The 25677-nt window shown below is 43.8% G+C and overlaps 1 protein-coding gene across 1 annotated transcript in view; it reads left to right on the forward strand.

Moving 5' to 3' along the window:
- Positions 1-25061, forward strand: part of TSC2 (TSC complex subunit 2) — a 29949-nt gene extending 4888 nt beyond the window's left edge. Inside the window, exons 5-25 of the mRNA XM_061559945.1 lie at positions 12-156; positions 653-785; positions 2528-2576; positions 3366-3491; positions 4597-4670; positions 5141-5267; positions 6087-6230; positions 6862-7056; positions 7766-7869; positions 9602-9683; positions 10364-10519; positions 11667-11783; positions 12127-12249; positions 14160-14266; positions 15974-16115; positions 16610-16732; positions 17325-17459; positions 19003-19192; positions 21550-21643; positions 23292-23394; positions 23534-25061. Of these exons, the coding sequence (XP_061415929.1) occupies positions 12-156; positions 653-785; positions 2528-2576; positions 3366-3491; positions 4597-4670; positions 5141-5267; positions 6087-6230; positions 6862-7056; positions 7766-7869; positions 9602-9683; positions 10364-10519; positions 11667-11783; positions 12127-12249; positions 14160-14266; positions 15974-16115; positions 16610-16732; positions 17325-17459; positions 19003-19192; positions 21550-21643; positions 23292-23394; positions 23534-23794 (2730 nt within the window). The 3' untranslated portion in view covers positions 23795-25061. The remainder of the gene's footprint in view (positions 1-11; positions 157-652; positions 786-2527; positions 2577-3365; positions 3492-4596; positions 4671-5140; positions 5268-6086; positions 6231-6861; positions 7057-7765; positions 7870-9601; positions 9684-10363; positions 10520-11666; positions 11784-12126; positions 12250-14159; positions 14267-15973; positions 16116-16609; positions 16733-17324; positions 17460-19002; positions 19193-21549; positions 21644-23291; positions 23395-23533) is intronic.
- The last annotated feature ends 616 nt before the right edge of the window (positions 25062-25677 follow it).

Consider the following 25677-nt stretch of genomic DNA (forward strand, 5'->3'; position numbering starts at 1 on the left):
TTTGTTTTCAGGGTAACCGTTTGGGTATCCTCCGCGTGAGCTTCTTCCGAATAGTCAGGGACTATCCTCTGAATGATGACCTCGTGCAGAGGATGGAGATCTTTAAAGCGTTGACGGATCACGGAAAGGATATCACTTACATCGATGATGACATAGGTAATGTATTCAACATGTGTTTTTCACTAACATATTTAGAGCCATGCGAGAGGCCATTGAGAGTAATCAAGGGAGACCTGGATCAAACTGAAATACATAAAATGATGGCTCAGAGGTCATTATGAACTTTGTACAAACCTTATAAAATGAGCATGATCAATATTAATATGAAATAACATGAATAATTTGAAATATAACTTCAGATTTCAGTGGTATGCATGTTAAATAAGGTCCATGTTATGCGTTAAGAGCACTTCCATTTTATATTGAACAAGCAGCGAGTCCAATCTCCCATTTGAAAGGGATGGTGTATTCGTTAATGCAGGAGGAGCATCGTGGTAAATTGCACGTGAAACAATTATGCATTTAAGTTACTGCATTGTGGCAGCATTCAGGTCTTTTGATAGCTCGAAGTAGTGGAAATTCCACTTGGGTTTTTTCTTTCCGTGGAGTGAAATGCCCTAATCAAAGTTCCTGCTGTCTGGACATTGTACAGGCCCCTTTATTCTGCAATGGATGGACGAGACCAGGCAGAATGGACTGACGCTGGACTTTCTGTACATTCTGGTCAACATCGTCAAGTTCAACTCGTCTTACCTAGACCAGGACAAGGTTGCTCAGATCGTTCAGTAAGTGGACTTGTCTATTTAACATTATTGTGGTTGTTAATTTTTTTTCATATAAACTCTTAACTTGGCTTAAGCCAACCAATAGATATTAAAACATATAAAAGACTAGCATCTTTGCCCATCCTAGGACGGAAGCTGTAATATTTATGAAAAAATTGAGCAGAGTCTTGTGTAAATTTTATGGCATTGAATCTTGCACAAAGTACGTCATCATACATCTCACTTCATGTCACTGTATCACTGTATATAACTGACCTTCAATTTGATCAAATTCACGGCTCTGATACTTTATTCTCTTCTGCTTTCTGTCGCTGTGTTTTGAAGTAAATTGGAAATCGATACTATCTGCAAAATCACTGAAATGTCTCCATAAAGAAGGAAGGGGCACTTTGCACCTAAACAAATTCAATTACTTGGGGTGCAGTGCTCTGAGACTTACTCATGGTGTGCTGTAGCTCGCCGGAGTAGCAAACAATTTGAATACGAGGCAAAGGTGGCAAAACAGCAGACATTTTTAGTTGAGCATAATTTGCAAGCGTAAAGTTGACCTTGCTTTAGTTTGACGTGGCGTGGAATTAATTGTCTGGTTAGCTCTAGAGGGGACAATGGACGTTAAAAATAAAATTTGTGCCTATTCTAGATTTGAAGTTTTCGTGACTGCAAGAATCCATACTCTTTGGTTCTTTCGGTAAAGTCACGTAGGTGAAAAATAAACCAATTTTAATTTCCGCTCCACGTTTCTCCTTGCGGAATGACGTCAGATTATAAATTAGCTGAATGTAATTACGGGGAATATTGGCAAAAATGTTAATAAAACACCGTACTGCATGTAACTGTAGCACTGTATTAATATGAGGTTAATGTAGCACAAAAGGAAGCCATAAAACACCTTACAGCATTAGACTGCAGCACTGCAGTGATTGTTGCACGCAAGAATGTGATGAAACAGCTTGCGCAATGCCACTGTGCTACTATTCCACGGACACTCAAAGACTTGAGGTGCAGTGCTGTGAGACGTAGCTATGGTCCGCTTTAGCTTGCCGGAGTTGCAAACAATTGTAATTGGAGTCAATAGCTGCAAAGCGGCTGAGAATTTTAGATTTTAGCATACATTTTTATTTCCGTATAATTTGGAAGCGCGCAGTTGACCTCCCTTTTGTTAGACCTGGCGAAGAAGCAAATGAAGACGGGAAATGCAGTGCAATGTGACGTTGCATTAATGTTATGGTTATATCTATAAAGATGGGTGATCGGCGTTATAAAAGCAGCAATAGTCGCTCCAACTTCCTCGGCGTTAGTAATGAAATGCAGCAATACATGTGTGTTTATGAGGGGAGGGGCCGTATGTGGAGTGACATGATGCGCGGGAGACACGTTTTTGGCACGTTACATAAGGTTACTCGTAGATTACTTTATAATAGTGGCAAAGTGCAAGCCTTAACAAATGTAAGTTTCCGCTCCACCTTTTTTCTTGTGGAGTGATGTCATCCGTTAACGATTATTAATGACGGGGGGAGGGGGGGTACCCAATATGGAGGGACGTCAGCTGTTCATGACTAATGAGTAGGGGTGGGGGGTGTCCATTTTTCAGGACTGCACCTTGTAGTGAATATTAATGAGGGAGGCTGGTCGACGTGGAGTGACATCACGAGCGCTAAGGACATTCTTGGGTGATTATAGTAGATATTCATTGTAACACATTAGTTGATATGTTGATGTCTTGTGTGTGTTTTTTTTGACAGCAAAATCTACCGTCTTTGTAACATGACCAATCAAGCAGCTGATATAGAGGTTTGTGAATTTTTAAATAACGTGTTTTGTTTTAGAAGGATTATTTGATGTCCTGACACATTATGGGCCATAACACAATATGGTAAAAAAACACTTTGTATTGTCACCAGAATGAAATTTAATCGAATCGTAATTCATCTACTGATGGCCCTATAATGTATGCCATAACTATTGGTCAAAAAAATATTGCAAAGAACAATTGCGTCTCTTGGCATCGGTACGGAGCTTTGCATGAGTGTATGTATGTTTTCTCTGGGTACCCTGGTTTCTTTCCCCATGCCAAGCACTTGTAAACGGAAATGACCAAACATCCGAAATTTTGCCCTCCATAAATCTAGAGAAATGTTAAGCTCTCTTAGGTAACTTAATGGCATTATTATAATGTAATGCAGCAGACCAGTGACAGTGGTTCATGTACAACATTTACTAACCTGGAATTAAGTTCGGTTCCAGGTCATGGTGAACTTTATCGGCAAGTGATATTCCTGCTTTAAAGCTGTGTACTAACCAGCGTGGTCAATTATAACCAAATGTCCCAAATAAAAACCTGCTGTGGGGAGTTATTTTTTATACAGGAGTGTAATTATTAATATTACAGATTCACACTTCAACTTTTGGGTAGTTGACACAGGTTTGAAGTGACATTAATGAGAAAACATGCTACTGCACTCATTTAAGAAGTATAAGAGTGACTTGGGTGGTGGCACTAACGCACTTCTGACCATGTTAGGACAGCCCAGAACACACAGCCGTGATACTCGTCAACGTTCTTGTCTGCTTGTTGTGCAGGCTTCTCTAAGGGTGCTAGACGCCGTGGTTTGCTACAGCTGCCTGCCGTCAGGATCACTGTGCGCCTTCATTGTCACGCTGTGCCGTACGGTGAACGTCAAGGAGTTCTCGGAGGCCTGCTGGAAGGTGTGTACCCTACCACTCGGAAGTACCAAATGACGTTGCAGACAACCGAAAAGCGGATTAAAGTTTCAAGAGAGGCTGGGTTAAATGGGCATGCTACGGTAATTGGTCTCAAGATAAATGCTACGCTTGCAATTTTTTTTATTTAGCGAGTTCGGCATGTGGGAATTTTAATATTTTTTGGTTTGTGCAAATTTCGACCCATTTCTCCAAATGTTGCTTTTAAGCTAACTAGCAGCCCACATGTACTTTAGATGTGTCAACCAGCGAACAAACAAAACTTTTTTCCAGTATATAGTATATGATGGTGTATCCTGTGGATTTGCGCGGGATAAACAGCCGGGGGTGTAGGGTGGGTGGGTGGTAAGGGTGGCGTCGGCACGACCCACGAACCCGGCTCGCATACCCGGCTCAACGCTGTGGGATGCAGGTGACATCACCATGCAGGTCATGCGAAGGGACATCGTTACCACACGCGTGCACTTGGCTGTTACCAGCAAGCCAGGCAGGAATCCAGCCAGTAAAACTTTTTTCTGACTGAAACATGTTAGTAGGAAATAATGATATGCTGGTATTACCCTTTACGCAAACGAGCTAAAACAAAGTACTGTACTAAAACAATACACATTATAAGGAAGATCACATGAACAAGACGATCAGACCTGCAGTCAATCTTGGCAATCTTATCTGAGATTAGTCACAATTTATAAAATGTGTCTGCAATTCATTACAAATTAAACGGTTCAGCAACACTTCAAAGTTAAACTAGATAAGTGCTCGAAACGTCGTGATTTATTTTATTTTATACCTACGTGACTTTAGCGAAAGAACCAGAGAGTATAGATAGGTGCTGGCTGTACTCAACCACTTCGGCTCCTTTTAATCACAAAGTAATCTTAATTATAATCTCTGCTAACAGTGTTGCTGTAAATGGTATTGATCTCGGGTCTGGAAACAAGTACATTATTGAATAGAATCTTGACCCTCAATCGTGAAAGTTCATCAAATGGCTGGGGAGGTGAAATTGTTACTTGCTTGGTGATTATTATCATGCGTGTTGCCCACATGTTAAGTGAAAATGCCTGTTTTGGTGCTCTGTGCCTTGCAGCTGATGCGAAATCTTCTTGGGACCCACCTTGGACACAGTTGTGTCCGCACCATGTGCCAAATCATGGAGAGCCGGTGAGTGGCACCCACAATTCAAATAATCCACATAAGCGGGTTTTTTCCCCAACCAATTTATGTTCAAATCATGAGAAGGAGGTTTCCGTTTAAATCACTGAGAGTGATTTGGTCCTGGTAGATGTGATCAAAAATATTTTTAAAGTTACTTCGTTAGGGCTCTTTATTCACTAGGAGCATTCCTATTATATGCCCTACGTAGAGTGTTTATCACTTTTCAAGTGGGCATTTAAAATTAAATATGAGCTGAAATAAGGTGAAAACCAACTTTATTGTGATGGGTTTTAATTTTCACTTGTTGGTGACCTGGCTGATACCACCAACCAGTTACATTTAAAAACCCGGGTGAATCCTGGTGTGACTGAAAGCCGTGATCCGCACCCCATGTCAACAGTGCTGGCTCTGTGCTCTTGACCGTTAACCCCACTGTAACCATGTGTTTTGTGTCTTTGCTGTTGTGCTTCCTGTAGAGAATATCAGAAGGACATTCCTGTGCTGCGTGGGGCTGTGTTTTTTGTCGGCATGGCTCTTTGGGGTGCTTACCGTTTGCCTTCACTGAAGAACACCCCCACCTCTGTGCTACCCTCCTTTCTCAAGGTAAGGCTTGCAGTTGTGCGTAGTGTGTCCTTATTTTTAGATGGCCCATTCCGCTCTGAACCTGACAACAACCTGAATTCAATTTCCCATCATGGCTAACATCAGTTGCGAGTGATTATCTGAATTGATTTTAAACACCCCCACCCAACCACCCTTCATTAACCGGCATTAACCAATATGGGTGAAGTATGGTCAATGGACCGGCCGTCATGCAGTAGTGGATTGACATAAAAATTACTCTTGATGCACAGCAATGTGGCAGTTAATCTGCATCTGTAAAAAAAAACTGATGCTTCAGCTTCTGACCACAAGATAATAGGCCATAATTACAAATTTCAAATTTTCTTCCTTTTTCTGGACTCAACAGACTTAGCACAGTGACTTGTCTCCATTTAACTGGGATGTGATGTAGTCGTATAGTTGGCATCTTGTGAACAATGTTACTCCCCATCATTGGATGGAATAGAGCAGTGGTTCCCAAGCTGTGGTGCGTATAGCCCTGGGGGTGGTATGTGTGACATCTCACAGGGGTACACGAGACGAGTTGTATGATGGCAGTGGTGACGTAGGGTATGGTCATGCCGGGTTACAAAGTAGTGCATAGTTACATTGTAAATGTTAATTATTATCGAGTTAGTCGGTGATAATTAAATGTCGTAGGTGTTAAATGTGTCATTGTAGTTTTTAATTTGTTTATATTTTTAGCCGTATATGCCGGTAGGGTGTATGCGGGGACAGGTCTGATTATGGGGCACACAAATAAGCCGATTTTGGGAGGGAAAAGTGGGGAGGCAAACCAATCCCGTTTATGCTCGGCAGGCCATGATGGAAGACAACGTGGTGGTGTCGTACGAGATTGCGCTGTCGCTTACTCGCCTCGTCAGGAAGTACGGCCGCGAACTGCAGGTGGCCACCTGGGACATCGTTCTCGACGTCATCGAGAAGCTGGTCGTCCAAGTGCAGGTGCGACATTGAAAATTCTCTGGAACGCCTCCCGTACAAATGTCCGACGACCTTGAGTGAAGTGAAAAAAGGACAGTCGTTTGTATATAATGTTTCTTTTCTCAAACATATAAAAATGTATGGGCTTTTTACTCATTTAGAATGGCCTCTGATGATGTGGTTTTGCCAAATAATAAATATGGGTAGTGTTGTATTTCACTATTTTTCTATCTGCAATTGGTAAATGTGGTGAATTTTTTATACTGTAACGTGGCATTTCCACATTAGAAAATAGTTTTTATTTTACTTCTGAAGTGGCAAATGAGTTTTAAAGTAAGTTTGCATTGAAGTGTGCTCATCTGTCATTGACCCTGAGAGAAATTCCACATTCATAGGGCAGTGACATATTATGACAAACATTGTTTCCACAAAGTGATATTTTATCAACAATGTTAAGATTTTGGGCTCAGGTGGCCCTTGGTCAGGAATTGGATTTAAGTGCTCTGGCACAACACCACACAGCTGAACTTAAATCGCTTGAAGATTAATGTCAGTAATTGTTAACCCGTTTTATTTTATTTGTATTCCACCCTTGATCATATGTTTCCATTTTGATGATGCATGATCAATGTTTGCCCCTTGATGTCTGCAGCTCTTCAACAATGCAGACTTCTGCGTGAAGGTGCAGGATCAGCTGACTGCGATCGAGGAACTGTTCACGAGGGATGAGTACCACGGCTGCGTCGAGCGCTACTTCACGCTCGTGGAACGGTGCACAGACCACAGGCCAGCGCGGCCGTGTGAAGGGCTCACGAAATTACACCAACGCCAAGAGCTAATGCCCGAGGTGCGCCCAGAGGACAGATGTCTGCCTTGCACTGCACACACACAAGGAAATAAGGCCGTTAACGGCTCCTGTCATTCCAAAGCCAATATCAGCAGGTGGCCTTGCAAATTGTAAAAAGTTTTTTCTTTATAACAGTAACAGATTGACTTAAAGTCCATGGTCCCTTGTTGATATTATGCCTTTTTTTAATATCGACAAATGTCATGCCTACGAACAAGATATAACACCTCGGTGAATCCTATGTAACAGAATTTTGTGGTACATTTTATTGTAATGCTAAAATTTAAAAAAATTAGTTACAGCCCTGAAAATATACTGCATGCTGCTGGGTAAAGCCCCCCCCCCCTCCCCTCAATGCTATGTCGATCATGGGAGTTGTTACACCATACTTCACATTGCTGATCGGTGCTGCTTGGTGAAGGTCGATGAGCTCAGCCGGGTACAGATATCACCTGCCACCTTTCTAAGCTGTGGGTGGAAATCAAACTTGAGTCACCGGGTTTATAGCGTGTGCACAACTCCACCTCTGATGCAAGTTAACATTCCAAAATGAAGCTGGTAACATTTGGTTGTGATCCTGTCACTTTATATAGATGTAATCACATTTCCTTTGTTGGGATATTGTGTCTTGTCCATGGATTGTGCGCCTGTTTTTTTTGCCATTCGTGTGTCAATTGGGTAACTCACTGGACTTGTGTTTTCCCGGCAGTGCCAGTCTGTGCTGACCTTGCTGACCTATCGTGCTCAGTCCATCCATCCTGCCAAAGACGGCTGGATATTGGAACTGCAGAAGATGATGGAGAAATATTTCAGGTGAGACATCGGTCATTTTGGTGAGCAACGTAAAGATTCTGCGCGTAATGGATTACGTTGTTCGTAACAGCCCGATCCTCGCTCTTGCTGTCGATTAGAGTTCGTGGCTTGCAATTGGTAAAGTGCAAGTTCACATCTTTGACCCCACAGAGGTCAATAAAATAGGTACCACTCTCTGGTTCCCCGAGGGAGATACTGGCATCTGCCATCCATATAGATGTAGGATTTGCATCGCTGGCTCTGATCCAGATGGTCATTACACCGAAGGGAGGCGCGTTGATTTCACGAGGCACCTTTTTTCTCCTTTAATATCACTGCACAAAAACATGTTACCTCTACTGTATATATCAACATTATGTGGTGCGCTCTGGTTTAAAGAATTTTAATTCTGGCATCGCCTATTCGTGTGACCTGCTAATTTATATACAATGTGGTTTTAAAAACCATAACTAAATCGAATTTGACTCCTAAACTTAAATGGTGTTTGTATTTATGACTGCAGGTATTGCGGTCTATGCAAACATGACTCCTCGCAAAAAGGTGTCAGTTTTGTTGCCAGATAGAAGGGTAAAGAACCAATTATCATATTTTTACTGGCAAATGAGGTCCCCATAGTGTAGATGCTTGCCCCGAGCTCTCATACTCTGATGGTGCATTGTCCTTGAGTTGTGCGCCTTTTGGCGTCATCTGGTCCAACCCATATGAGACTAGGCTCGAAGGAAAGCTGTCTCGGGTGTGGACCAATCAACTTCAGGGACAGTGCACATTATCAGAGTTATGTCTTTTGTTTGTATTTATGACTGCAGGTATTGCGGTCTATGCAAACATGACTCCTCGCAAAAAGGTGTCAGTTTTGTTGCCAGATAGAAGGGTAAAGAACCAATTATCATATTTTTACTGGCAAATGAGGTCCCCATAGTGTAGATGCTTGCCCCGAGCTCTCATACTCTGATGGTGCATTGTCCTTGAGTTGTGCGCCTTTTGGCGTCATCTGGTCCAACCCATATGAGACTAGGCTCGAAGGAAAGCTGTCTCGGGTGTGGACCAATCAACTTCAGGGACAGTGCACATTATCAGAGTTATGTCTTTTGTTTGTATTTATGACTGCAGGTATTGCGGTCTATGCAAACATGACTCCTCGCAAAAAGGTGTCAGTTTTGTTGCCAGATAGAAGGGTAAAGAACCAATTATTAAATGGTGTATGCAAAGCAGAATACTACCTAGTTTACTTAATTAAGCTGCATTATTTAACATGTGCTAAACAACTTTAATACTGCCTGATATCACAGCTGGTCTTGTTGTTTATGGCTCATGTGAAAATGTGTGCCTTTCCTGGAGGCTTTACCATTTTCCTCTGCACTGGTTTAAAATTGTGTTCTATTCGGAAATTAATTTCTGGAGTTTTTTTGCATTGTTGTTTTATACCTGTCGCCTATCCTCATCAAACTTAACTGCACCTGAATCTTCTTTCTCTGCAAAGCCATAATGTCCTTGCTGTAATGTTAGCCGCCCATCTATAACCAATGCCATCGTGCAGGGTATTCCACCCTCATCACCTTGCATGCTTGCACTTGTCCGTATACTAGCCGTCGAGATCCTCCCCTCAAATAATTGTATGTCACCCTTGAGATGCTGTTTATAGTAAAGAATAAAAGTACAAAGTGTTTTTTTTTCAATTGTGCGTAGTCTACTGTGCATTTAATCTGTGTGAGTTTAACGCTTGATGTGGCAGAATGCAGACGTCCAGCGTCATCCGCAAGAAGTGTCTGGAGATCCTTTTCTCGGTGCTCGGCACGCACAGGCACGTCTACGAGGTACGGCCGAGAATGGCAGAGGGAACACACAGGCATATAACATTTCACCCCATCCAGCGATTTGATTTCATTGTCACGACTGATTCGGAGTTGTGATTGGGGATGGGGTATCTCAGCGGTAACTCTGCTTCACTTATAAGAAAAGCCTGGGTTCCAAAAAACAAGTGTAGTAATCATAATATTCAAGAATTAATTTTTTATGCAAAAAAAAATTGCGTACCATTTTCTTTTTACGTTTGCAGCTGTTAGCCTCCTTTTTAAATGCATATAATATGTGAATTATATAATGTATGCACGATAAATGTGGGCTTGGCCTGAACGCAGCGCAAGTATCAGTGACGGTTGATGATTAAGAACGATGGGAGTGGCAGCCCGGGCATGGTACGTGACCAAGAGTATGTCCAGCGACGAGATGGATCCATGAAATTGGTTTGAGCTCGATGATCATATCTCAGGATTGTTAGAGATGACCACAGCTGTGGTGGGGGGATTGTGTTGTGGGGGGGAGGGGGGTCTTCATCCAGCAATGACTTTTTGCTAATGATGATCAACATACGCACTCAATGTATGGATATTCCTGCCACTCTTGAAATTAAATGTCGTTCCCACGCCTCCGTACTACTACTTATCCTGTTTTAATTCGGATGCTCTCTTGCTGCTCCTGTGTGTGTGTGTTACAGGAGGAGCTGATGGAATCAGTCCTCATCCCACACCTGAGCGCCGTGGTGGAGGACCGCGAGGTGGCCGTGCGCAAGTTCGCCACCCAGAAGCTGGTGGAGCTGGCGCTGACCTGCAGCTCGAGCCACTTTAACAGCCTCCTCGACGCCCTGCAAAAGGTGACGGGTCACCCATCCAATTTTCAATGTTGTTCAACTAAAAAAAAAAAGTTTGAAAGCATTTAATGCATTTGCACCGTCGATGTGCCCGTAAGTGGTTGATCATTGTACATATGCGTGTTGAATTTTTTTTTGTACCTGTACGTAGCCAACCCTGCTTAATCGGAGGTGTGGGGGAAGGACAACACACCAAACGACGCAAAAAGCGGTGCTGAAGAAATGATGACTCGTCAAGATGATTCAATATAAATTAAATTGTAGTCTAAAATTGTTTCTTTTCCGGACTTCACCTATAGAAAACAAGTCAAATTGTTAAGTGGGTTGCCAACTAAAAAAACAAAAACAGAAGTAAATACAACTAGCTTTGTCAGCCAATGCAATGGCGTCGCACGCCACGCACATGCCTCCCCTCTTTGTGACGTCACATATCGTGCACCGTTATGATGTTGTTACCTCTGGTTAAATACTTCCGCATGTCAGAAAGTGTCACGGAATTCATGCATGCGCATGATGTTTCTTCCTTGTACGTGTACATTCCTTTTGTTGATCCAATTCTTAAGGGCCTCATGCCATCCGGGTCTTGGTAGGTATTTGACCATACTTCACCACTGCTCAGTGGTGGCTGGCCAGCATAGATGTGGGGGCATAGAAGTACAATACAACAGTAGCTTTTTCTTCACTGCTATCTGCTGTCACAATCGCATTATATTTGATCCATTTAAGATATTACTCTACTTATTTTAACCGTGTCTGGGAATTGAACTCGGATCATTGGTTTCGGAGCACTGTGCTCTAACCACTGCACTGGAGGTGCAGCCGTTTGCAAATTATGTAAAGTTAGTTTGTAAAAAAAACCACCACCTCGGTTCTGCAAAGCAATTTTCAGTTACAGCCTTGCCATATCTACGTGCCTGCATACACGCAGATGCATTTTTCAACACCGCGCTGAATTTAAACTGTTTGCGAAAAATAGGTCTTTCTGCAATTTGCAAAGTTTCCTCTCGGCATTGTGCAAATGTGAGATTTGCCCGTGCTTTTAATCTGCGTGGGGTACATCGCACCATGTTGTACAACGGCTCCATTTTACCATGAACGCATTAGTAAATGTGGATGTGTGTGACTGCGTTTTTTACCCGTTGTGCCACAGATAAGCAGTCGAGAGATGGTGGAGCACACGGCCTCTGAGGCCGTGGAGGAGGAGCTTATGGAATCTCCTTATGACGATATCAAGACTGCGGTGTTTGGACTTTTAGAAATCCTGCAGGTTTGTGGTGTGCTCGTGAACGTGTACATATATTGAGCTTCTTTCGCGCTGTACGTCATAACCGTGCTCATCGGAGGTGCGAGATAATAGTAGTCGTCTGTTTTTATATTTAATCGAATTGCGACAGTCCCTGGAATGCAGTTGTTAAATGCATTGAGGTGGGTGAATCGTTCCTTCCCTGCTTAACCTTTTGAAAAAAAAAAAGGATCCTCCAACTATAGTCACGTGATGGTTAGCAACGTATCTTACCGACACACTTACCTCTGCTCTATTTCAAAGGCTAACGTCGTTGGGTGTGAGTTTTTGATGCATAAAAGCTGCTTTCTCCTTTGTCTCTTTTCAGAGCAAGATGTTTTTGTTGCCAGCCAACCATGCTGTTCAAGTGTATGAGATTCTGATAGCGCACCTCCAGAAACACTACAGAATGGGCTACAACATGGATGTGGCTAATGCTATTAGAATTCAGGTCTGTACAAATAATTTGGTAATGCAGTTTTCACCACAATGGGATCTTATTGTTAAATTTAAACCGGGAAGACAAGTGGTTAACACACTGTACTAGAACCCGACAATATAAATTGGATTTGCATCCGTGGTGGGTGATATCTACTTCACTAAACTGCACTGATAGGTGTGGTGAAGTATGGTCAAACAACCGCCATGACCGTAATGGCATGAGGGAGGCCTTAATCACGAGTTTCTGCATGCCACAATTTTAAATATGTAATTCCAAGTAATTGTGCTTAAGTATACACAAAGTATTCCTGTAATGCAATACAAAAATATGATTAATTTCACTTGTGTTTACCAAGCAATCGCTCCTTGTGCTTCAAGACTCTTAGGGAAGTGGCGTTTTGGAATTGTGTAATTTGAGCTTTGGGTGTGGGAGGAAGCCCTGGTTACCCATAAAACCAATAGATCTCAAGAGGATAACACCCAAATACTCGCAGATGATGGAATATTGCTGGCCATTGTGCACTGGAGCACATGGTGCCTGTATGAGCCACCAGTCCGACCTATAAATATTATTTGCAGGGATTCGCCAACTCTGGTTGGCTAATAGTAGTCGTTTGGGTAATTTAATGATTTATTAATATAATAGGGAAGCATTTTATTCATGTTTTTAATTTTCTTCAGAAATGTACCTGTTCTACACCAGCCCCAATCTTTTCTATTAAAACGTAAATGTATTTATTAAATCTTGCACCTAATCGGATAAATGGTAAACGTAAACAATATGGACTCGTGGAACTAAAGTTCTGAGACCTTTACAAGTTTAAATTTGGCAGGTGTTTTTTTGAAAATTAACTTTTAATTCCCAAAGCATAAAGATGAAAATTACAAGTGTACATTGACGTGGACCAATTTATTTATATTTCTTCTCGGAAGATGAACATTGCCATCCACTTCATAGCCACATCACTGTGCACCGAAATATTAACCAAATTTAATTACCAAGGGAACTAAACTTCCAAAGATCGGAAATGTCACCATACGCCAGGCTTGATTTTAAAACTAACATGCTGAGCAAGACCTGTGCATATGATTAGTTTTAAACAATATACCTACTACTGTTGGAACTAAATGATAGCCTAATGAGTAGATATCTAGAACTTTTGACAATGTAAATATGGCAACATTTAATTGCATTCAAACTAAAGTTATTACAGTTCATCAAATTGCTGCCGGGGGATTCATCGTCTTGTGTGTAATGAGGAGTAATGGTACATTCAGTGTTCACAGCATAATTATCGCGCAAAAGCTATCACCAAGGCACTGTTTATTCTTTGTAAGTTTTACAGAACATTTCCACCTTAAGTGCTGCAGGAATGGTTTATAAATCCCAGATGGTGACCAGCACGTGCATTTTGATGCAGATGGGCACAAGTATGCGAGGCTGTGAATGAGTGTGGGGAGTGAGTGAGTAACTGAGCGCATGAGTAGATGGGCCCGAACGCAGTATAGAACTGCGGGGGGGGGGGGGGGGGGTGGGCTGTGTCTCGACATTTCCCTACTTGGGACGATCAGGGGACAGCGCCGTCTACCCGAGGTCGACGACAACTGTAAAAATTACTTGAGTGGTTGTCTGCCTATGTTGTTATCGTGACTGTTTCTTTGGTGTGTCACGCTCGGTGTGTCTTTGTGTGCGTCTTTGCATGTCTGTCTGCCTGTGCTGTGCCCGTGTCTGTTTTTTATCATTCATTCTTACCTGATGATGGTTGCTTGTGTTGCAACCGAAATGTCGTATTCTATTATTATTCTATTTTCTACGTGACTTTACCGAAAGAACCAAAGAGTAATTCCTGCAGTCACAAAAGCTTTGAATCTAGTTTGGTAAACTGGAGTCTCCTAACCCATGTCCTACACTCTCTGCAGATTTTTGATTTCTTGCTGTCCTTGCGGGCGGACTCGACTGCTCGCATGGGATTTGTGGACAAGCGCGGTGAGCTCCGCTTCAGCGTCTACTGCCTCTGCGACACCAGGTGCGCGCGCCTCCTGTCGCACGTCTCGGCGGTGCGTTGATTTCAAAGCGGACGCAGCCAAAATAATATTAATTGGGTGTTATTCTGTAGTTATGGATGTATGTCTTTTTGGATGTTCAGTATTTAAAACGTGATAATTGGTTTTTTACCCTTTTATCTGCCAACAAAACTGACACTGGCAAAATGAGGTTCCAATGGTGTACAAAACGTATCGCGTGGAGGGGACATTTAAACCCGTGATGGCGGCGCGCTGCCATCAAGCTGGAAGGCTTGTATCGGGATTTTTCTTGTGCAAAATTAATTTTCAACTGCCGCGTTGGCCTGGATCGGTAATGATTTTTTTATGCCAAGGTTAAATGCATTAAAGAGTGCATGATTAATCCGAATCGTTCAAACATCTGCCCCAGGCATTTGTTAGTGCTGTAATTAAAACCGTGAGTGTCCAGTAGGGGGGGGTACAAGATTAATTGGTGACGGTGTTGAACACATTGAGTTGGGGGGGGGGGGGGTGAAGGGTTTGGATTACGAGGGAGTGGGGGAGGGGAAGAATCCAGCACAGAGGTCGCAAACAGGTTTTTATTCCTTACCCGGCTACCCGTACCCGTACCAGGGTCGCAATCGGGTACCCGTACCCTACCCGTACCCGGCCGCACCAGGGTCACAAACGGGTACCCGTATCCTACCCTTACCCGTACCCGGGCGCACCAGGGTCACAATCGGGTACCCGTACCCTACCCGATACCCGGCTACCCGTACCCGGCCACACCATGGTCACAATCGGGTACCCGTACCCTACCCGATACCCGGCTACCCGTACCCGGCCGTGTATGGGTACGGGTACCCGATTGCGACCTCTGGGATGAAGCCATGTTGCAGGCGCGGGTGGGTTGATTCTAGGAACTTGAAATTGTGAGAAGAGACAAGACGTTGGGTAATGAGTGACAAACGGTTACTCACCAGTGGCTCATGGTCTACCCGTACCCAGCCGGGTACGGGTAACCAGGTATCGGGTAGGGTACGGGTATCAGGTACCCGGTTTGCGAACTCTGATTCAGCATGGAAGCATCCTAGCATTGAAATATGGGCCAAAATATATTTACTCAAGCCTGCAAATCGTTTTTAAAGTTTATATATTCTAGACTCTCGTAGAAGAACGCCACAATTGTGGATTCTTTAAGTATTAAAGTGTACTCGATATACACGTGTTCCAAAGACCTAGTTTTTTCAAATTAGAACGTCCTACATTACCTGCCTTTTTTAAGAGTGGCCCATTTATTTATGGGTGCTGCTCACAGGTTTAACATGAACCGCCTGGAAAGTGAAAGCGTGCGCGTGTTTTGTGTATGTGTGATCGGTGGGGAGCGGTAATGTAGCAGTTAGCACACTGCGTTACAAACCCGACCACTCAAGTTCGACTCTGCCTCAAATGAGTACCTGGTGCGGTGTGTAAACATCACCACTCGGGAGTCAAAGGCGGATAGGCGTGGTGTTTGCCACCCACCGCCTCGTTTGCCATGTCAGCCTTAATAGAGTGCATGCCGAACAGCACTTGCCCCAACAGTCTGTTAAGGCTACAAGGGGATATTTTCTTCTTGGTTCTTTCGGTAAAGTCACGTGACTTTACCGAAAGAACCAAGAAGATGAATCCCTGCAGTCACGAAAGCTTTAAATCGAAATTTAAGGGGATATTTGTCTTTGTGTGCTCAGTGACGTGGAGAAGCGAACCAGCGACGCGGCTTCCGTGCCGTCGGACAGTCCCATTGCCTTGCACCAGCAGAGTCTTCCCTTCCGCTTCGGCCACCTGCCCTTCTGCCGCACGTTCAGCACCCTGCTGCAGTGCATCCAGCAGGTACAGCTGGGCCTGCTCGAGCTCTCTGCGTCCATTTTTAATTTTGATGAAATTTTACATGCAAAAATATTAGTTTTTTTAGAATAAGTCAACAATGACTGACTTGAGTCGGTAAAAATGGTCAAGCCCGAGAGATTACTATGACGGCCCACCACATACGAAACCACGACCGATGATGTCGAGATGAAATCGACTAGTCCGACGGAAGATTCGGGTAATTTACTGACGTTATTTGAAACTGCAGTGTACTGAGGAAGGACAAATATAGTAATTCGCTATATATGTAAATCAAAATATAACCACTAATTGGCGGAGCTAATACTTTTATGCATAGACTAAAATTTGATGAACATTCAAAGACTTGTCATTGACTAGAATAAGATTAGGCCTGAAATAAGAAAAAATTGACAAGTGCTTGCCTTGATGGCCAAACTGTGGTGTGCAAAATTGTTTTGCGGTGACATGGAGCGTTTCTACCCTGTGTCGATCTGCAGGAGGAGGAATGGAAAGTGCTGCGGTTTGTTCTGAGCAAGATCCCGTCCCTGCTGCAGAACAAGATCCTCATCATGAGCTCCCAGTGCTCTGTGGATACCCTCTGCAATTGCCTTTGCAAAATGGCAAGTGCTAGCTGGGGCAATGATACATTTTGCTATCCAAATAATAATATTGATAGTTTACAAATTGTATCCAGCAATACCTCCAATTAAGCCTTACAACTCGCTTTTTACGAGTGCTTCACTTATAAGTGGCCAATTATCGAGAGTGTACACTTGGGAGGAGCCTACCTGGCTAAAGTGAGACAAGGGGGTTAACACTAAAATAATTGGCTTCGCTATGGCTACAAACGATTCACTCTGCTGCGTGACAGGCTACCATATAGCCCTGTGCGGGGGGAGTGCCATGCGCACATTATTCTTTGATCCACCAACCCAGAGCACCATAATATGGATTATTTTTATTTGCGTCCTGTTCGGGGCCAAACATGGTGAATGGGTGCTACATTGTGGGCAGAATAGAAAAATCCATAGTTATACAGTACTACTATGCTCCCACGCCTACGCTGCTCACCTTCATCCCACACTTGCCATCGTTGTGACGTGTGGTCAGATGAGCACTGCGACCCTCATCCAGCAGTGGATTGACAAAAGGAGGCTGTACGTATGTGCATTGTGCTGCATGCGTAAAGCCGGGCATTTTTGGGTTGCGCAGGTGAGCAGTAAAAAGATCAAGGAGTCCAACATCGTCGCCGGGGATGTATTCTCATGCACCGACCTCCAGATGGTCATCTTCCCAATCCTCAACGCGCTCACATCCTACCACAGCCTGCTGGACACCGCAAGACAGGTGACCACCGCCCTGATCCGCAGCAGTAGCGTGAAAGCACGATAACTGGAGTAAACAATACAAGTGAGAACGGCCACTACAGATGAACCTGCTCGCGGCAGCTGCTGGAGCCTGTGTAATGATGTGGGTATGTTCACGTTCAGGAGCTTTCACCTTGAAGGTGAAACCAGTCCTGGTTTTTTTTTATCACTGTTGCTAAACACAGGACTGACGTTATGGTCATGCATTAGTCTCTAAATCACCTTTTGAGTGTAGTATTACTCTAAATAGTTTTCAGCCTACATGCGCTGCCCTGTCTTCGATTCTCCTCGTTCAGGGAAAGTGTTTTAGAATAGATTTCGATTTAAAGCTTTCGTGACTGCAGGGATTCAATGTTTCAATGTTTTAGAATAGGTTTTGGTATAAAATGCTGATGGCATTCTCGTCAACACCAGAAAGGTGTTGTAGGAGGGTGCGTGACTCAAGCATGCGGTTGGTCTTGTGTCCTGGTCAACTTGGACCATTTCACAGGATATGAATATTGGTTGTTGTTGGGACACGATTGTTCCTGCCATAGTGCTATAGGAATGTGGAATATTGGCTTCTGGCTCAGAGCCACTAACAAAGATGAGTGTCACCTGATGGTAATATTAACAGGCATGTGATGTGAATTTAAAATCTCCAGTGCCTTACGTCCATATTTGCACACTCATTTGATGAAAGCTTTAAGAAGTGTTTTGTTGCTGCCATAAAGGCCTCTTGAACATTTTAATTGCCTTATTTTTAGTCGATGTTTTAAATAGACGTGTAACCGGCACATAATTAACTGAAACGTGGGGCATAAAATGATTGATTGTTATATTTCAGCTTGTGAAATGCCACGTTACACATGATTTCCAACGCTCGTTTCATGGATCGCACGTGATAATTGGGCATTAACATTTAAGAAGCAACCGACCGTGGAGTCATTGATAAAATTATGAATTATGTTCAAATATATGTATAGACTTTGAATGGAATTGCATCCCAAGACACTGCACAGAAACGGTGGCCGTTTTTATTTCATTATATAGAGGCAGTCGGTCATAGTCATGGGAAAAGAGGAAAGCCTTGAGGTCTGGACTTGAGCAGAGGCTGGGAATTGCTGGCAGAGATGGCTGCGGTGAGGGTGGTTCCAGACGAAGTCATCAATATTCTCATTTGGACATCTCTACTATTAAACTGATATTGGGGCAGTGCTATTTCTACAAGTGGAATGTGAATAGCCACCCATCCCTGTATAGGCAATACCTGTAATTATCTGAGCCCTAACATTGCCCCCTGGTGAAAGCCGCATTGCTTCTGTTACACCTAGACGCCTAAAATTAAGTATTGAATTATGTACGTACCAGAATGATAGACCAAGTGTCTGCCCCATGTAGATTCACAGATTTGTCAGTGCTGTTCTGTTGCTCACACCTGGATGCCCGCTGCAACTGCTGCAGGCTGCGTCTGCCGCCTGCTGCTGTCCATGTACCTGCTGTTTCGGCTGCTCACTGTGGCTTGCCTGTGCCGCTGTCTGCAGAGGGAGCTGGTGCAGTGTCTGGATGCGGGGCTGATCTCGCGCTGTGCGAAGCAGTGCGTCATGGCACTGACCATGTGCGTGCTCGAGATGAGTGACATCATGTTCAAGATGCTGCCTTCCATCCTGCTCAAGCTCACGCACATCTCCGCCACTGTGGGCATGGCGTCCTCCGTGCTCGAGTTCCTGTCATGTAAGTTGGGCGTCTCGGCTGCGTCTGCCGCTTGTTGGTGTCTGTGCTAAAGATGCGCATTTACAATTGAGTTGTCAAGAGCTAAATGATTGCCAGGGTGAGGGGGGAGCGGTGGTTTGTAGAAATTGTAATGCAATTATCTCTTTTCTGCCTTGTCTGAAAAAGGGTCATTGCCAAACCGATATCTTGTTAAAAACCGATATTAATGACGTGATATGGGACCTTTCTTGCCAGTATTAAAATATAGCAATATGTTTTACCCTTTCTGGCATGATATGGGACCAATCCATTTCAAAGACAATGTATATATTATCAGAGCGTGTTTTTGGTTTGCATGTTCACCACAAGTACGTGTGGTTAATGCAGACAGCATTCCTTGACTAAGGATTCTGTTTGGTGTTTTAACATCTTGACACCGGTTTTATTGCCAGAAAGGGTAAAACCTATTATATTCATATGACGTGGCCAAGTGGTAGCACTTTCTCGGGTTAAAGTTTGTGGGTTCACTCCAGTGGCTGTCCCCGATTTTATACTGCGCTTGTATTAACTGTAGAGATATGTGCCGTCTGCTTCTGTATGTTTTAAGATACCATGGCATAATTCGCCAGAGTAAGGCCATTGTGCGTCAGTTTCATGGTCCAAATTTTGCCAAATTTTAATGATTACTCGCAAATTACTCATGGCTTGCGACAATGTAACAATTGGCCTGACTTTGAAAAACCCCACTGGACCCTCGCTGAGAAAGCCATGAGACTTGGTGAGGTTCTCCTGGGTAAACGTGTAGTGACATCAGGGATGTCACTCTATGGTGTCGGCCCGAGAGGGCCATGGTGCACGATGCACTGTCATCGCGTACACCCTGTAGGCGGGTGTAGTACCAGCCCTAGTGGGGATTGGTGTGTGCTGGGATTGCGCGGGCACCTCGCATAGCGTGTGGTGCGAGCTCCTACAAGGGGGAGTGGGAGAGTGTCAGCCCAGGGGCGGCAGGGTTGTCCCGGGCCATGGCACTCTGGTTGACCCCGTAGACACGTGATCTGGAATGTCCACAGAGGGCCCCAGGTGGGGGGGGGGGGGGCTAGGGGGCGATCACGTGTCTAGGGAGAGCTCTCGAGAGGGATCGGAAGGGAGCTAGAAGGCTCGAGAAGGCGGGCGGGGCCAAGGTCGGAGCGGCCTCGACCCAGGAGGATATAAGGTGGGTCCCTGAGAGGGACCGGGGTCGCTGCATTCTACAAGCTGAAGCTCTACGTCTACAAGCTGGAAGCTCTACGTCCTACGAGGCTTCAACACGTGGTCGGGACCCGAGTGAGGGCCCGACCCTTTGTAGCTGTAACTCCTACGTATAGCGTAGTTAGCTGGGTGGCCACCACCCTAGGCTGTATCTGGTGAAGGGGCAGTTACCCCTTTGTTAGCGGGTTGATGTTACAATAAAAGTGTTGCCTCTAAAGAACAACGTCTGCAACACAGTTGGACTCGCTTCACATGCATAATGGTAAAAATAAGTATTTGATGGTAGTGGTTGTAAAGTGTTTTCAGCCAAGAATTCCATGCTTTCAACTTGAGATGTAATAGTTTTTTGCTCCCAATTAAAAAAGATGTTCTCCAGTTTATACAAGACTGCAGATTTCACTTTACTTTTGATGACCCCATATATAGATGCCTATTTTCAAACAGTTTTTCCAATTTACAAAGATGGTGGTCTTTATATATATTTTTATAATTAAGCCATTTATTTTAATGATACCTGGAATTATCTCATGCAGATATCGTCTTTTATGGTGATGTGTAATGAGTTAATATTCAGCATTCTCCACTGCATCTTGGACCACTTGTGAAAATTTGTAAAATTTACGGGGTTTAATTAATGCTATCATTGACCTCATTATGGCTTTCGGACAGAGTTTTCTACAGTTTCCTTGAACTACGTAACTCCCATGCCAAAAACATCTTATTTTCAACCCTGGAGTATATATTTACACGCATGATTTTCAAAATGGTGATGCATTATTTAGCCAGCGAAGCCTCGCTGACTTGGGACTCATTTTTCAGGAGTGCTTGGGCGTTTGGCCAGTTATTTGCCATGTGGGAGAATGAACTGGTGAAGCACACGCATATGAGGTGTTGACATCCAAAATGCGATATAAATAGAACCGCAACCCACTTGCTTGGCTTCTATCTGGCCACTTCATAACCCGAGGTTGGGAGTTTCGGGCACATTCTACTTTGCACAGTCTGCAACGCACCTCCCGAAGTGCTGCATTACAGACTTGCTCCGCACTTCCTGCTATATTAAATCTCTTTTAGATTTTGATGTTTTAACGTAATCTGGAATTTTTCATGCTTGCGCATCTTCTCAACAGTTTTGGTTCGCCTGCCTCACCTCTACACAAACTTCGTGGCAGAGCAGTACATCAGCGTGTTTGCCATCTCCCTCCCATACACCAACTCCTTCAAGTGAGCCCGTTTTCCACAATACCAATGCTTGTGTTTTATTAAAAATGAATGCTTGGGTCGGTCGGCGGTCAGAGATGCTGAGCTTGCGCTGCTGAAATCTTGGTCAAATCCAGGTTTCAGCCATCTGTCTTTTTAAATCGATTTGATGGTTTCAGCCTGGACACCAATGACTGCACACACAAAAAAAAAATCTAATTTGGTGTTGCACTTTGACCGTGTGATAAAAAAAAAGTCTCTTAGGGTGGGTGGGAAAGTGCTTGCCCCTCTCGTGTGGCTAAAGGGTCCATTAAAGACATCTCGGCAGTAGCGCTGTGAATATCTGATTCCACGGATCATTCCTGAACATGGGATACTGCATTGCTCTGCGGCGTTCAAAATGGATTCTCCATCTCGTAAACACGATTCTTCATCTCCGATTTTGTGCTCAACTCGTTTTCACACCTTGACACACAGAAAGTTGCGTGTAAATCTTGGTTGGGTGTCTGCTTATCCCATCGCTCATTGCCCCCTCCATTGTCGATAAGATTCGTACCACCTGAGAGACGTCTGTGGAGCTCCCGTGGGAAATTCTTGCTCGCACAATTGGAATCTGGAATTTCCTCCTGTGGTACAGGACTGCCGATGGAGATAAGAGCTGCCTCAATTCGCATTTCAACACTCTTTGACTGGACTCGAGTTGTTAAGTAAATTAAATTGTAGATTGTTATGGGCTTATTTTAGAAAATAGCATTTGCAGATAAAGGCAGGTAATATTGACCAATTACCTTTATCGCAACAGTGCATATTTAGATTTGGAAATTGTAGTTTTCATGATTTTTATTTAATGTGTTTTTGTCACGACTTCGCATGTATCACCTCCACGTTTCAATGGAAATAACGTGAATAGATAATATAATCTATCCACGGTTTCTAATTTGCAGTTATTTATATTTTTGTTATTAGTTTTGTGTAATTCGGTGACAAGAAACTCTCTAACATCGAGCAGTGCAGTGTCCGACCACGTCAGAGAGTGGCCCCGGAAGATGAGGGGAGAATTATTAACTACATACTCCTTTTTATATTTATTTTTCTAATCAAACTTATGAGTGGTTTTCATTGGCATTGCAAAAAAATAATAATTCGGAACATTTGCACTTTTGGCGAACACCTGGGATTCTTTCAAATTTCCATGCGATTTTTGGCGCCACCGCCCTGGTGGATATGGTGAAGTTTTAGTTGGATGAGACTCGTGCCATGTTTTTACTCTTCACGTACTACCCACATGTACGTGTGTAGCCTATTGACTCGGCTGAAACTGCTATCAAATTAAATTTATTGTTCAGAGATGGTTTTATTTTCAGGTCTTTTTCGAGTTTAGTCCCTTCAATAGACCTCCCATCCACCTGCTAGATGGCCTATCCTCATGCCCTCAAAAGAGTGTTCATTGCATAGAAGTAAGACCATAATGTTGCAATTCTTATGGCTGTAATATAGCTAATTGTTTTAAATAATATATATCATTATTTTATGCAGGAATTTGGTAACCAGGCTTGGATGATCAAGCCACTGCACATGGGAAAATGTATTACTCACTGTTGTAATTGCTACATGTTTTAAAATGACGACAATTGCAAAAACAACCGCATCAACGAATCTTGTGTTACTGCAGGTTCACCCAGTACGTTGTGTCACTGGCGCACCATGTGATTGCCATGTGGTTCATCCGTTGCCGCCTTCCATTCAGAAAGGACTTTGTGCAGTACATCACTAAGGTATGGCCTCGCGCACACACACAGCGCACCACCCCTCCAGCTTATTGTCAGAGGTCTGACGATTTTCAGGTCTTTTTCAGGTGTTCGGTTCAAAGGCAAGGTCTAATAATTTTTAATCCATGTACCTCCTGTGGTACAGGGCCTGCGCTCCAACGCGCTGCTGCCGTTTGATGAGCAGCACCTGAGGAGCGCCCAACAGAGCGCCCAACAGAGCGCCCAACAGAGCGCTCAGCAGAGCGCTCAGCAGAGTGCTCAGGAGACTGCTCAGCAGAACGCCGACCAGAGCAACTTCCGCGCACGCAGTACGAGCCTGAGCGACAAGCCCACGCGCAGGTGTGTCCAGCTCCCAGCACCCTCTCCTGCATTCCATTCGATGTTTCCGGGGGAGCGACGAGGTTAACGGTGGTGGTGATATTTGAGATGCAGGTGGCCATGTAGTTGTATCCATGATTTCGTTCATTGTAGTTATGGACTGCTCTGAGGAATTGTGGGTTGTCTTTTAAAATACAGACACTTGGCTTCGAATCCACAATACTTCAGAAGTTTTGATCGTGTGGTCCGAGGTAAAGACTCATTCTGACTGGAAGAAGCTGGGGAGCTAAGGTTTTTTTGATGAGTATTGCATGGCTTGTGACCTTTTCGAAGGGAAAAAAAAGTGACCAACAGATGAAAGTGTGATTATATCATTATTAAACCACCACCTATAGGGAAGTGTGCGTTTATACTGCTTTACATGGCTTATGCAAGTCATTAGTATTGCAAAGCCTAATGAGGTTTGGGTTTACCCATGCAATGCAGTTTCATTCCTGATTGTATTTTGGAAAGGTGAAACCCCATGCAAATAATCGGCTGATGCTGGCTCCTTACAAAATAAGCATTTAAAGGTGGTTGTCATTTCCAAAATTAAACGTAGTTCAATCCAGTGGTGAATTGGCCATCCAAGTCACTGTTTCTCAGGTAGTGTTGGTTTAACTGGTGGGAGATGGTGCCTTTTTTAACCAGTGCAGTATTTGCCTTCCATTTTAGAAGTCCAATTGAAAGGTTTTCGTGAGAGGTCCTGTGAAATAAATCTTCTCTGGCCGTTCTGACACGTGGGTGTGCTGCCCTGTGAGATTTCTGAATGGAATATTCGTCTTGTGACACCGGCGGCACAATTTAGAATAAATAAGGGTTGGGGGGGTGGTGCAAAGCGACAGTGCTGGCTGCATCTGTCAGCAGGAGGGATTGATAGTGGAGAGATGAGATGGAAGAAGTGTGTTGGCGGCATCGCCACAAAGGATAATGTTGATGCACAAGTCACGAGTACCGAGCCAAAGCCTCTGATTGATGGGATAAGCTCTTAAGTCGGAGGCAAGGAGTGATGAAAAAGGTTATTATATGAATTCATGACTTTAGTTTTTTGCCCAAGCATACTAAACTTTATGCAAAAGTGTACCCAGGTATGTAGTACTAGTCGTGAAGCCCTTGCATCAATCCGCTGCTGGATGAGGGCCTCCTCTATGCTGTGTCAGCCATGGGGATGCTTGAGCATACTTCACCAAGCTGGGTCAGTGTGGTTTGGTGACAGAGGGACCCAGGATCTTGGTGCAGATATCACTCGCCACTAGTATTAGAATAGGTTTTACCCTTTCTGACAATGAAACAGGTGTTACGATGATAATTGGTTCTTTACCCTTCTATCTGGCAACAAAACTGACACCTTTTTGCAAGGAGTCATGTTTGCATAGACCGCAATACCTGCAGTCATAATACAAACAAAAGAACATAACTCTGATAATGTGCACTGTCCTTGAAGTTGATTGGTCCACACCCGAGACAGCTTTCCTTCGAGCCTAGTCTCATATGGGTTGGACCAGATGACGCCAAAAGGCGCACAACTCAAGGACAATGCACCATCAGAGTATGAGAGCTCGGGGCAAGCATCTACACTATGGGGACCTCATTTGCCAGTAAAAATATGATAATTGGTTCTTTACCCTTCTATCTGGCAACAAAACTGACACCTTTTTGCAAGGAGTCATGTTTGCATAGACCGCAATACCTGCAGTCATAATACAAACAAAAGAACATAACTCTGATAATGTGCACTGTCCTTGAAGTTGATTGGTCCACACCCGAGACAGCTTTCCTTCGAGCCTAGTCTCATATGGGTTGGACCAGATGACGCATTGTCCTTGAGTTGTGCGCCTTTTGGCGTCATCTGGTCCAACCCATATGAGACTAGGCTCGAAGGAAAGCTGTCTCGGGTGTGGACCAATCAACTTCAAGGACAGTGCACATTAT

Source organism: Lethenteron reissneri, chromosome 26 (genome assembly GCF_015708825.2).
Source record: "Lethenteron reissneri isolate LAM-NWPU_2019-01 chromosome 26, ASM1570882v1, whole genome shotgun sequence".
NCBI lineage: Eukaryota > Metazoa > Chordata > Hyperoartia > Petromyzontiformes > Petromyzontidae > Lethenteron > Lethenteron reissneri.